The sequence below is a fragment of the Macaca fascicularis genome, chromosome 1, assembly GCF_037993035.2.
Source record: "Macaca fascicularis isolate 582-1 chromosome 1, T2T-MFA8v1.1".
Classification (NCBI taxonomy): domain Eukaryota; kingdom Metazoa; phylum Chordata; class Mammalia; order Primates; family Cercopithecidae; genus Macaca; species Macaca fascicularis.
The window spans coordinates 3,741,123-3,755,615 of NC_088375.1; the positions used below are offsets into that span (position 1 = coordinate 3,741,123).

A 14,493-nucleotide genomic window follows, 5' to 3' on the forward strand; every position below is an offset into this window, starting at 1 on the left:
AGACAAAGCGAGACTGCATCTCAAAACAAACAAAACAAAACAAAAACCAACAAAAAAATGAAACCTCTTCAAAAGATTTAGAAGTGAACAGTGACCTACCTGGAGCTCTGCTACAATGCAGCTACTTGAGGGCAGGTTTCTCTCTCTGTATGGGTCACTGTTCAATCACCAATGGCATCTAATTCATAATAGGTAAGATTTAAGGGCGAATTGCTCTTCAGTTTCTTCTGTAGGTGGTTTTTGTTCTCAGAGACGTGATACCAGATCTATACAACTGCCACAGAAGGCCTGGACAGTCATTAGACAGACGACAAAGGGCCATCTAAACAGCCTGTAAAGGTGGCAACGAAATGTCATCTACTCAAAAGAGAATGTGAAGAATTCACTGAGGACAGAATGCCATCCTTTTTATAGTGAGGGCCATCTTCGCATTATCTGTAGGATTTAGATGAAGTTTACCAAGTACTATCACATTTTCATTTAATCCTCCCCATAATCCTATAAAGCAGACATGATGATCTCCATTTAACAGAAGCAACGGAAGCTTAGCAAGGTTAAGTTCTTGCCTCAAGTCAGAATGTCAGTATCTGGCTGAGAATTCAAGCCTGGGCTTCTCCAGCTTTCTATTTGCTTATTCAATATCCTTCTCTCTTAACCACTGCCCCCACCCCCACCCCCGCCCCCACCACAGCACCAATTAAAAAAAAAAAAAGCAAAATGTGCAGTAAGAACTAGAATCCTTAAACCTGAGAGTATCTTACAAGAATCCCTGGGATTCTTGAGGCTTGTTGAAATTGCTTTCCCTTCAGACATTCACACCAAGACATGAATTGAGTTTTCAACCTAGGCAAAGCTGTGGAAATGATTCCCAGATGTTGGGAGCCCATTGCCAACACCCCAACCAGCCACCAGTCAGACAAAGGACTTGTTTAATCAGAAAATGCCCCATTTGACCACATTCCCTGCAGCAGAAGATGGGAAGGGGCCGCAAACACTGGCCGTTTTCTTTAGCGTAGCTCACCAACTCGGAGTGCTGTACGCCAAGCCATGAATGCCACTTCTGTTACGGTCCGTACCCCCCACAATAGAACAGTTGGGGGTTGCTGGGGTTGGATGTTAGGGTTATCTATTTGAGGTGTTTTAGGCATGTTTTTAGCACAAGGGTAAACAGTGTCGATGTTAAATTACGGCCACTTTTCCTTCCGTGCTTTCGCTGTCTCATAAGCAACTAAGGAGGTTCGGCTTCACACAGTAAATGCCTGAGACGGTTTTCTAGGGCCCCTGAAATCAGATGGTACTAAATACACCCTTAGTTGCTTCTTAATGTTTTCCTTTCATGAGGTGAGTTAAAGTGAAACCATATTCATAGAACTATGACTCCTAAAAATTCACTTCACCATTATACATGAGTGAGAGTCCCTTCTTTTCCAAGAAATCAATGGAGTATTTTCTAAGCAGAGTAAAGCTACGACCCGTCAGGAATAAATGAATACATAAATAAGTAAATAAATAAATAAATAAGAATCCCAGAGGGCAGGGGTTTGCCTTCCAGTTCAGCCCTTCAAAGATCTAAGCCGTGGCACTGCTTGGCCACCAGTGAAGGAGGCCAGGACGACATGAGCCCAGGCATTACCTGCGTCCAAGGAGGAGAGAAGAGCCCCAGAGGAGGTGGCTCTGCCAGGCTGGTACAGTGTTGGACGGATTTAAGCCCCACTCACGCCTACAATTGGGCGCCCTGGTTCTGTGAATAGATGGCACAATTATGCATGTTGGCCCTGACCACAAGTGTCCCACAGGAAGCTCAATGGTGGCCCTGCTTCCATGGGAAGTCCTGGAATAGGCAGACCGAGAGCTGGAATGTGAGAACGAGGGGATCCACTGGGGGAGGGAGAAAAGAACAGACACCAAGTCAGAACGGGACCGTGGCAAGTAAAAGGAGCTAAGGGTAAGCAAAATATGCTTCAGTGAAAACAAAACAAGAAACAGAAAAAAATAATCATGATACAGTGAAGTTGTACAATATGAGCTCCTAAAAGGGTTTTTTGTTTGTTTGTTTGTTTGTTTTGAGACAGTTTCGCTCTTGTTGCCCAGGCTGGAGTGCAGTGGCGTGATCACGGCTCACCGTGACCTCTGCCTCCCGGGTTCATGCAATTCTCCTGCCTCAGCCTCCCAAGTAGCTGGGATTACAGGCGCGTGCCACCACGCCCAGCTGATTTTGTATTTTTAGTAGAGACGGGGTTTCTCCATGTTGGTCAGGCTGGTCTCAAACTCCCGACCTCAGGTGATCCTGCCTGCCTCGGCCTCCTGAAGTGCTGGGATTCCAGGTGTGAGCCACCGCGCCCGGCCTGTTTGTTTTTGTAAGGCGTCATTCTGTCATAATGGAAACAGTGCTGGACATTAACTGTTTCAAGCTGTGAAACTGGAGGCAGAAACCATGCCCTGTCTCTCCATAGTCAATTGACGCCTAGGAGTTGGATCTCAGACACCCAGCTCAGTTTTTCCTCCGCCTAGATCAAGATTATATATGAAAAGCATTTGCTGAAAGCATCACAGCAAGGCGCTATCTGAGTTGCTTGTCAGCAAGAGTGTGGCAATAATGGTAATCAGACCAGTAACAGCTCTCCATATGGTCACATGAGGATACACAGCACGAAGAGCAGGCCCCACAGGGAACTACCGAGAGAAGCCACGTGGTCCTGAAGGCAGAGCCTCGGAGCCAGGGGTCAGTCCTCTCTGCTCAGCCTAGCCCTGACCCCAGGGCCTGAGCGGGGCTTGGTTTAACACCACGCCAACCTCTGGACCCAAGGGGATACTGGTCAGATAAGTCACACAACAGTCAGTGACATGCTCAAGAGGCTTGAAGAATGCTGTTTAGGTAACACAGGGAGCCATTCAAAAACAACGATGGAAGATACCGCACAAGAGATTGAGATGGACAGAAACACAGTCACATCCTGAGAAAGGAATGCGTTTGGGCCGACGGCAAGGAGTCAGAGGAGTCAGTGGGAGAAAGTGAGGGACAGCTTGGCAAGTGAGGAAGAGAAAGCAGACAACAGGGACCCCAGAGAAATGAATGACAGCGACGCTATAGGGAGATGAACACCAACATTCATCCAGAAAATTCCAGACCCAGGATAGACATTTTTCATCAACAGGAAAACACTGTGTAGAGGTAGGAATCTTCAAGAGCAGATGGAAAAACAGGAAGGGAGGAAAGAAGGGAGGGAGGAGGGAGGGAGGGGAAGGGGGAGAGGGAGGGAGAAGCTCTAACTAATGTGACGGAGTCAATATTGAGAAAAAAACAGAATAAAGGATTTGAAGACAGTGAGTAAGTTCTGATCTGAAGTCATCAGAACCTGTGATATCAGAATGGAAAGGCATTTGTTTATATTAGGAAAATTTAAATAAAATCATGGATAATAAAAAAAATGCCCTTAATATAATTTTACTTGGAAATTTGATTTGAATTTGGTAGAAAGGCTGTCAACTGAACATAAAAGCTGAACACTAAAAACATGACAATCTAGAAGTGCCGTCTGAAGGCAGAACTGGGAGTCTCTGTGCTCCTCAATGCCGTGGAACTGGCCACGCCTGCTCTGCCGAAGCGTGACAGTGTCTTTGTCCATTTTCACCATTTTTCAAACTCTTGCTCTGAATGTAGATGAAAATTCTCCAGAAGCTAATTTTCTCCATGAATGAAAAAACACAGCCGGGCGCGGGGGCTCAGGCCTGTCATCCCAGCACTTTGGGAGGCCGAGGCGGGCGGATCAGGAGGTCAGGAGATCGAGACCATCCCAGCTAACACGTCCCAGCTGACACCCTATCTCTACTAAAAATACAAAAATTAGCTGGGCTTGGTGGGGGGCACATGTAGTCCCAGCTACTCGGGAGGCTGAGGCAGGAGAATGGCGTGAACCTGGGAGGCGGAGCTTGCAGTGAGCCGAGATCCCACCATAGCACTCCAGCCTGGGTGACAGAGTGAGACTCTGTCTCAAAAAAAAACAAAAACAACAACAACAAAAAACAAAACAAAACAAAACAAAACATAAGTTTTAATGGTTATATGGCAAAGAAAATCAATGCAAAGATATGAGGTCACCCAAAAGATTCATTTTCTGTTTCAGGGTTCAATTCTATGCATAATCCAGAATCCACTAACTGCTCTTCAAATATGAATGAAGGTTCCACTGCCTCAACCTACAAAGCTAGGGTTTCACCCGAGAGTTTTTATTGGGTTTCATGCACTTCATACTTTATAAAGTAAAGTACATCATTAAGTAAATCTTTATTCAAAGTGAACCATCAGCAAATGGGAAAATCTAATCATATCCTACTTCATCATTTTCTATTAATGTGAAAATCATGCAAAAAAAAAAAAAGTCCCTCGTTTGAAATGTTCTTGATGTTCAAAGCCAGCACATAACAGTTAACCAACTTGATGATCAATTGTTTCTATCTCTTTTCTGGGTGGCTGTTACTATTTTTTCCAGAAACAGTGTTTTTTCTCAAAAAAAAGGGGGGGTACTGAAATTCTGAAGCAAAGACAGCTACTAAGATGCTGACTGTTGAAAGACAACCGTGAGAGGAAGAGAAGCACAAAACAGGTGCTTCACGCTCCGTCGTCCGCTGTAGCAGTGCATCTCAAACTATCTGGGTGAAGGACCACTTTTTCTTTTACTTCTAGTTACACACAAAATGCAAGCCCTGACTTTTTATTCTTAGATTCAACAGACAGAAAATTATTCCATCAGCAGATGTTTCTAAACGCTTCCTCTCAATTTCTATACTTATCACAGACCAGTAACTGTGTGTGGACCAGCACAGACCACACACTGTTTATTCAAAATTGACATTCTTATTTTATAGGCATTGAATTTGAAATGTAACAAGGTCCACCCACACCTCCACCCACAGTTCTAGAAAGTAAGCATTTTTAAAAAAAGGCTAATTCCACAATATGTACGTATTTCAAAACATATTTTTACTCCATAAATATATACAATGTTTATTAGTCAATCAAAACAATACTCAGCACTTTGTGGGGGGCCAAGACAGGTGGATCACTTGAGGTCAGGAGTTCAAGACCAGCTTGGCCAACATGATGAAACCCCATCTCTACTAAAAACACAAAAATTAGCTGGGCGTGGTGGTGCATACCTGTAATCTTACTCGGGAGGCTGAGGCAGAATCTCTTGAACCTGGGAGGCAGAGGTTGCAGTGAGCTAAGATCGTGCCACTGCATTCCAGCCTGGGAAACAGAGCGAGTGAGACTCTATCTCAAAAATAAATAAATGAATAAAGTTTAGGCCGGGTGCAGTGGCTCATGACTATAATCCCAGCACCATGGGAGACCAAGGTGGGAGGATTGCTTGAGCCCAGGTGTTCAAGACCAGCGTGGGCAACAAACATAGGGAGACCCCATCTCTTCAAAAAATAAAAATAAATGAGCTGGGCACCGTGGTGCATTCCTGTGGCCCCAGCTACTCAGGGGGCTGAAGTGGGAGGATCACTTGAGCCTGGGAGGCTGAGGCTGCAGTGAGCTGTGATTATGTCACCACACTCCAGCCTGGGTAACAGAGTGAGATTCTGTCTCAAAAAAAGATTTTAAAATAAAAATAAATACATTTTAAATAAAGATTAATATCACAGAGAAAAGTGGACATCTGCGACCCTCAACAAATTAGGGGTTTTTCTGTTGTTTTTGTTATTGTTGTTCTACTCATTTTCTCAAACAAATTACAGGGCCTACTAGTTTCAAACCTGTTTTATAAGCAATCATCAGTTCATGATTATGGTGAAAAAAAAAACCCTATAATAAAGTGTCTTACTGTGTCTGTTTAGCACAGATAATAGGAACATGGGCTCTCAAGTGAGAGGAAATGAGGATGGATTTCCCACTCCGCCACTCCCGGCTATGTGGCTCTGGGTCAGTAACTCGAGGAACCATCTTCTTTGTCCATAAAACAGAGAAAATGATAGGCTCTGCCTCACAGGGTTACTGTGAGATGAAGGGAGGCTGAATATGAAGAGGTAGTTAATAGTGAGTGATGCCCACTCAGTGCTTGATATACACCAGCCACATTGGCCACAAATTCGGCAAATGCCATCCCTCCCATATAAAATGAAATGGCCCTCAGCACAGCTGCTTCGCCTTCACCCCTCCCTCCCTCCCTCCCTCCCTCCCTCCTTTCCTTCCTTCCTTCCTTCCTTCCTTCCTTCCTTCCTTCCTTCCTTCCCTCCCTCCCTCCCTCCCTCCCTCCCTTCCCTCCCTCCCTCCCTCCCTTCCTTCTTTCTTTTTTTTTTTGAGACTGAGTCCCACTCTGTCGCCCAGGGTGGAGTGCAGGGGCACCATCTGGGCTCACCGCAACCTACACCTCCCTAATAAAGTCATTCTCATGTCTCAGCCTCCCAAGTAGCTGGGATTACAGACATGCACCACCATGCCCAGCTAATTTTTGTATTTTTAGTAGAGACGGGGTCTCACTATGTTGGCCAGACTGGTCTTGAACTCCTGGCCTCAAGTGATCCATCCACTTTGGTCTCCCAAAGTACTGGGGTGAGCCACCACGCCCAGCCCAGGACAGCTTCCTGAGAGCAGGCCACCCTTGTGTCTTGACTTGGAGCTGCAGGAGAGTTCCAGGGCCCTGCAGACTCAGAGGACTATGTCTCCATTGCAGTCAAGCAGGAAGAGTTGAAAGTGGTGAGCACAGGCTGGAGGTGTAGGAGCTGACTCTGCCCCCAAACCCCTATGAGGACAGACACTTATCAAAAGCTGTCATTACCATCACCTTACACAGCTTTGCTTCAGCTAAAACCAAAAGGCTCTTTGAACTCAGTTTACTGACAGCATAAGCTGGGCAGGTTTTGGCTTATCACATGGACATTTGGGGATCTACATGTCAGATACATCCCTGGTTCTGTCTCTTGACAGTATGGGCCTGAAGCCAGTCATTCACACTTCTGCTTTGGGTGCCCTCAGTGACAGGGGGGTTATTAATATGCTGCCTCCCTCGCTGGGAGGTGGGAAAGCCCAGCTAACAATAGTTCTCATCAATAATGATGAGAATAACTGGGCAAAATATGGTCACCAGTAAAGAGTGGGGGGAAAATCCATAGAAAGATTGTTCTTTTTCACCTGGCACTTGTTTCCCACTGTACAGTATAAACCCTTTGAATACAAACCATGTACTTTTAATGCTTATACCATGAAGCTCCAAGTGCTGTCAGCGTTCACTACACAGAAAGTAATAATGAAGATTTGGGGAGCCTTAGGGATCCTTTCCAGCTCTTGGAAAGCTCCTACTGCAAGCCCTTGTCATGCTGAAGAAGTGAGTTTCAAGTCTTTGTTTGCCGCTAGCATCACCTGCAGGGCCTGCCCCAGTTGACATCACTGGCCCGTACCTTTTAGGTTTTGCCTCAGTATCTCCCTTCCACCCTAGGCTTTCACTAGTGATTTGTCCTTCCTTTCCCTGCTGTGTGTGTGCTTGTTTGTAAATCCTCCCCTGATCTCCAGACCTCTGGCCTCAGGCACACCACTCGTCCAGCACTGCGAGGTTCCCAGGCCCGTCTCATTTCCACATCCTTTCCCCAGCTCCAAACACGCTGCTGGTTTCCTTGCAGCAAGAATTTAAGGAGAACCTGAGTTCCCCTTAAATTCTGCCCATTGGGAACCCTCACCTCTTATTTCTTCCTGCTTCAAATCTTCTTTGGGGTTACTTTGTGAGTCAGTCAACCTTCTGGAAAATTCTCTGGATGGAACTGAACGGAAGACTTTCCACATTCAAAGAATTTCAGGTTAGAAAGGCACATCAGAAGTCAATTCCCATCTGAGCATTGAATGTTCCCTCCAGGATCGACATCAACATAGCTTTGATCTCCCTTACGGACACAAATCTCACTCTCTCCTGAAGCCATTGGAATTGCAAGTTCTTCATTCTAAGCTGGGAGGTCCGTCTCCTCCTCATTATTTAGCCTTTGCCTACATACCTGGCTGCTCTACCGAACCAACCAAGTCTCCATTTATACAATAGCCTGAGAGATAGCTGAGGGCATCCATGATGTACCCCAGAGTCCTTCTCTTCTCCAAACTGAACCTGCCATGCCATATGGCTTCTCGGTCAGCCTCCTTTGGACACGTTCTAATAACCTCCTAGGAGCTTGTGTGCTTGTGACATGTCCTCATAACTGTTCCCTCTCTTCATTCTCTCCCTAAACGGCATGGACATGACCTCCCAGTGAGCTTGGACTCCCCGCTTCATGGTCTGGGACAATAAAGAGATTCACGTCCAGACAGGGCTAACACAATGGTCCCCACTGTTGCGTGGCCAGCCTGTGCATATTTCCTGTTACTTCCCACACATTCAAGTTGTCCCAAGTGTTCACAGGACAATAATCATAGCACCAAAGTACAGTGAAGACCCTCAAAGCCGGTCTTCCAACAAGCCCCGTGTGCTGCCTTTAGGGTCCCATCATCCAGGGTCTTAGCCCTCTGACCTTCTCTGCCTTGCCGCTGTCCTAATCAGAGCCCCTTCCCCACATTTGTGTTCTGGATGTTACCATTCATAAAGATAACAAGCAAAGCCACACAATATTCCTTCTTACTGAAATAGTAGTAACCATTTCTACAGTACTTTACAATTTATCACCACCTTATTTTAGTCTTCAGAGAGACACTGCAGAGTAGGTATTATCCTCATTTTATAGATGGAGAAACTGAGGCAGAACTGCCACTTGAACCCAAAGGGTCTTGTGATTTCATATCTGATGCTATCGTATTTATTCTATGTCCTATTTACTCAGGAGCTTGCAAATCTTAGGCGGAGAAAGTTTTCTAAGGTTCAGTTCTAGGCATCAAATTAAAACATGAGTTATACAGAAAAATGTAGAGGAATCTGGTTTCTATTTCTGGCTGTGCTATAAACTCACTCCTAGTTGAACCTTCCTGGTCCTTGGTTTCCTCGTTCATAAATAAGGAGATGGAACCAGACAATTCCTGAAGTCCCTTCCTGCTCAGCTGTCCTTCGTCTCCCGCCCCGTCTCTGCCATGTTGCTAAAATTAGGCAGAAAACATTGTTGAAATACCTTTCTTTTTTGTTTCTTGTATTTTTAAAGTTCCCAAGATTAGCTGGATAGTATTTGATAACGCTCTGGCTAATCTGTCAAGAAGGGGGGAAAAAACCCGCCATCCATTTAATAGCTTTTAAGCAGTTCGATTTCTGTAACGAGAAGATAAATCTGGAAACCCCCGCCAGAAGAATGCCTCTCCAAAGTCCTTGTGCTGAGGAGGACCATCTGCAGAGCCGCACATCAAGAGAGCCGCGGTTATCAACCCCGGGGTTTCCGACAATGTCTGCAGACATTTGGTGTTCACGACATGAGGAGGGTACTATGGGCACACATCAAGGGGTACAGGCCACGGATGCTGCAGCCCTCCTATAACACACAGGACAGCCCCCACCACAGTCAGCTGGCCCAAGATGTCAAAGTGCCAGGGTTGAAAAACCCTGTTTTAATGAATGATGTCACAGAATGGCCCCAAACTCCTCCTAGTGTTTCAGCTGAGCTAGTCCATGTGAGAGGTTAACCAGGTGGGCTCGTCGGAAAGAACCAAGGATCTGAACAGCTCTCCTACCGTGCAAAGAAGGAGGCGGCCACTGACGTGCCTGTGGAAGTCTCGCTGGCCACGCAGGAGCCCTGGGAGGCTGGGACGCCGCAGGCGGAAGGCTTGTCTGCATTGTAGCGGTTCAGTACTGCTTCTGTCAGCCCCTCCCGGCCACTCTCTGTCATCAGCTGGGAGATCTGACAAAGAAAATGGATACGGAGCTCATTACCTGTGGCTCACCGCACTTCCTGACCACTGACAGCATCTCTCTATTTGGGGGAGGGAGGCAAGAGGGAACAGGTTTCCATCCCACCCGCATTCAGTTACACATGGGTGCTTAGGGCTACTAGAAGGCTGTTTTCCAGCATTTTAGCTAGATACTTCCCCGTTTTCATTAAAAATAATGGTATAAAATTATCCCCTGACATTGTAAGTTTCAATTATGTCTGTGTCTTCCCTCCATTTGGAGGGGAAAACATGAACCATTATCCATGCACTCTTTGCAGCCCAAGACGAGAACAGTAACATTAACTAATGCTGACTTCTTACCAGGAATAGCCCCGAATGCTCTGAAAGGGAGGAGTGTGGCAAAGGCATAGTTTCATTAAGGGAGAAGTAAGCCTGCTCATAAAGAACATAAGGAATCAAAATACAACAGTATTTGGTGGGGTGGTGGTGGTGATTTGCTGTGGAAAGTTAATAAAGCAGGCAACACAGAGAAACTAATAAAAATAAATATAGCCACAATGAATTACCAATTTTTTTTGAAGGGTTGAGATCATTTAAACAGACTTCATTTCCCTGCTGGTTCATTAAGATAAATGGCTTCTGTTTTATTTGAAATGATTGCCTTTATAATGAAAGTTCTAGTGGAAGGAGCTGGGTCCATTTTGCCTAAATCTACATAATAAGCTGTGAAGAACCAAACTTTGGGGCAAAACAAGGATCTTATGTAGAAATATACTTTGGGGCCGGGCGCGGTGGCTCACGCCTGTAATCCCAGCACTTTGGGAGGCCGAGATGGGCGGATCACAAGGTCAGGAGATCGAGACCATCCTGGCTAACACGGTGAAACCCCGTCTCTACTAAAAAAAAAAAACAAAAACACTAGCCGGACGTGGTGGCGGTGCCTGTAGTCCCAGCTACTCGGGAGGCTGAGGCAGGAGAATGGCGTGAACCCGGGAGGCAGAGCTTGCAGTGAGCCAAGATGGTGCCACTACACTCCAGCCTGGGCGACAGAGCAAGACTCCGTCTCAAAAAAAGAATATATATATATATATACACATATATATATACATACATACATACATACACACACACACACACACACTTTGGAAAAGTGCTAAACCACACGGCAAATACAATAATTATGCAGGCAGAGTCTAAGTATTTGGAAAACCTGTTACTTTAAATCTTCAGTCTACTTGCAAAAAAAAGAAAAATGTTAGTTTTTTAAAAAAAGAGGAAACTTTAGTTCAAAAAAAGTCACCAATCTATTCAAACCCTTAAATGCTAAGTGGAAAATGTTTCCAATCACCTACTAAATACAAGTGCAGTAAAGCAAAGATCCGGAACAGTTTCCACTTTGTAACTGAGTAGGCCAGCGAGCCCTAAGAGCAGCGCATTTGTGAACCTTTAAAAGTAAAAACATTTGTACTTTTCATTATTAGCAAAATAGCCATTACTCTGAGTCCCATTGACTGGGAACTTTGCTCCACTGAAATTCATGCTCTTACTTGGAAAGCCTTGGCATTATTCAACGGAAATTCTGCCAGCACACACTTTCTTATTCTCATTCATTCAACGCATTGTAAGGAAACTTGACCCAAGTGAGAGAAACTGGAGACAAGGCTGCAAAGGCAGCTGCTGGCCCAGAGGACATTCCTGCTGACTGAGCAGAGAGCCTGCAGAGCCTCTCCTCGGGCTTCCTTTGCTGCTGTGGGGTGCGGGCTCCCATCCACTGGCTGCTACTGTCCCTGCGGAACGGGGCCCCAGCCTGGAGGGTGCAGCTGAGACAACTGGAAAGCTGAGGACACGCGATGCACACCGTCATCCCCACTCAATAGTATTGATGAAGCTCCAGGGGGTGCATCATGCCTCCTGGACCATGTCCAAAGACAAAACAAAACTCCCAAATTCATGGGACTTTTTTTCCCCAAGAATCTAAGACATACATCTGATTTTTGACACATGGTGACATGTGAAACAAGCCAGTCTGCTTGGGTTGTTTCCTTTCGTTACTGTATTTCTCATCTAAAATTTGGAGGGAAGGGATTCCTTATGCATAAACTGTCTTGCAGGTGCCCTGCAAAGCCAGAAAGAAGCCGCTGGAACGCATGTGGCGAATGGCAGGATGCCTGACACACAGTCACAGCTTTCTGGGTGGGTCCAGATTCCCACATCTGCTCCAGAAGGGATGTGAGCAACCTGTGGGTTCACAGCTTTCGAAAATGTCACCAGGCAGATGAATTTCAATGCACGAGCTTCCTGACTAGAGAGCTACTGGCTGTCTTGTGCCAAGCAAGATTGTTTCTCTTACTTTTAAAGAATCGGGGATTAGTGGGCATGAGACACTGAATTCCCAAGGCTATAAATAGAACTATTCAATCATCAACTGTTTTCAAAAATTAGGATCACAGAATGTTCTAGAGCTAGAAGAGATTTCCAACATCATCATCGTCAAAACTCTTCTCCTTAGATAAGACACCTGAAGACCAGAGAAGCGATTTGCCCAAGCCAATCTGTATCTAGGAGCAGCACCCTGACTCCTAAACCATTTCTAGCACCTACCTCCTTCCTCTAACTGCCCCTCTTCTAATTTAAAAAAAAAAAAAAAAAGTCTTCCCCTTCTAATTAAAAAATGTGATATATAGAAAAAAAAAATCAAACAATAAAACATACACATGTATCCACTACCACCATTCACAAATGTTAACATTTTTTACCTTAGAAAATATTTTCTCAAAGAAACCAAATAGTATGTAAAATTAAAATTGCACATCTTCCTAGTCACGCTGCCTTTCCTGCCCCATGTTTCAGACACAGCCAGTATCACGACAGGGCGGGGGCAGGTCCATGTTCTTATTTTTCATGGTGAGTGCTTCCCATCACACTCTCTCCCTCCTTAGAACCTGACAGCTCATTTTTTTGGTTTCTTTTGTGCATTCTTTAGATTTTGTTCTGCTGGTTCCACAATGGGGAGACGGCATCCCTCCAAATGCCTACTCTATAGACTCTCACCACCTAAAAGATCATGTTCTCATTTGTATTTATGCCTAGTATCCTCTTCAGAGATTACAGACTTTCAGAAATAACAGGCCATGATCTGGCTACAGCAACTGCTAATTTACCTCGCCCTCAGTCTCACACTCCAGGGCTCCAGCCTCCGGCAAGGTCCTCAAACCCACCTCCTGCTCCTTCCGCCGTGGGGCCTTTGCCCTCCATGTGAAACGCTCCTACTTTTCCTGCAGATGTAAGCTCAAGCCTCACTTCCTCCGAGAAGCCTTCTTCCAGCCCATGCTTCCTCGGCTGGATGCTTTTACAGCACCTCAATCTCTTCCCTCAGCATCTCCGCTTTGGTTCATATTATGCATTTATTAGTAAGTCATTTTCTCCCACTACACAAAAGCCCCAGGTCTCTAGGTCTAGGGCTGGTTTGCTCTGTATATCACTGTATACCAAGGTCAGTGCAACGGCTGGCACACAAAGATGCTCAAAACATGTTTGTGGAATAAATCTGAGCTATTCTTTTTCTACTGCTCACATGTATCTACATAAATTTTCTTAAGTCTTTTAAGTAAGAATCATTTCTTTAAAACATTTCATTGCTTTTCTATTTTGTTTGATTCTTTTTTTTTTTTTTGAGACAGAGTCTTGCTCTTCTTGCCCAGGCTGGTGTGCAGTGGCGCGATCTTGGCTCACTGCAGCCTCCGCCTCCCACGTTCAAGCGATTCTCCTACCTCAGTCTCCCAAGTAGCCGGGATTACAGGCATGCGCCTCTGGGCCTGGCTAATTTTTTTTTTTTTTTTTTTTTTTTTTTTGTATTTTTAGTAGAGATGGGGTTTCTCCATGGTGGCCAGGCTAATCTGGAACTCCCGACCTCGGGTGATCTGCCCACCTCAGCCTCCCAAAGTGCTGGGATTACAGGCGTGAGCCGCTGCATCTGGCCTATTTTGTTTGATTCTTAAACTATGACAGTCTTTTCTCGCATCCTCATCATTGTCAAAGTATAGGGTTTTGGCTCCACAATGTTTGGGGATCAAGAGCTGCCTCTTTGTTAGTCTACTAGTTCATTTGTTCATTCATTTGTGTGAACAGCCACGTGTTGGGTGCTTGGTATACGTCAGGCAAAAAAAAAAAAAAAAAAAAAAAAAGTAGATGCTGAAGATTCAAGAGGCTCTAAGAAATGTGTAGACATTTCTTGTCAATATCTTGTGCAAAGACAGTCTGCAAGATAGCTCTCCAAAAGCAACTTCCATTATCTCTGTTTAGCTGCATTTTTATAATTCTGAAAAACAGAAGAGCTAGGCTTGCTGTCAGTAGAAGCAGCTGTAGCTTCTTCAACAATTACAATCATGTCCATTGTAGATGATTCTGAGAGAGAAGGAGCCTCCCTGTTAAACCAAGTGTCGTTTTTCCCACACACACTGGTGTGCAGGTCTTTGGAGTGCTGAGTTTTGATGGATAACTTCTTACCAAGGTGCCATCTTGCTTGCCACCAAGATGCTTGTTAACAGGAATTTACTTTTCCTTAGCTCTGCAAACCCTCTCGAGGGTTACAGGGTTACAATACCATCGGTTGTAACTGAATTGTCCTATTAATCAAAGAAACAAAAACAATGACCTACTGTATGAGATCTGGCTATGAAAGAACCACTCCAATCCAAATTCTT

At 45.1% G+C, this 14,493-nt stretch overlaps 1 protein-coding gene across 1 annotated transcript in view; it reads right to left on the reverse strand.

Annotated features, from left to right (window-relative positions):
- KIF26B (kinesin family member 26B) overlaps positions 1 to 14,493 on the reverse strand; it is a 561,334-nt gene that overhangs the window by 285,179 nt on the left and 261,662 nt on the right. Inside the window, exon 4 of the mRNA XM_005539602.5 lies at positions 9,632 to 9,798. Coding sequence (XP_005539659.3) covers positions 9,632 to 9,798 — 167 coding nt within the window. The remainder of the gene's footprint in view (positions 1 to 9,631; positions 9,799 to 14,493) is intronic.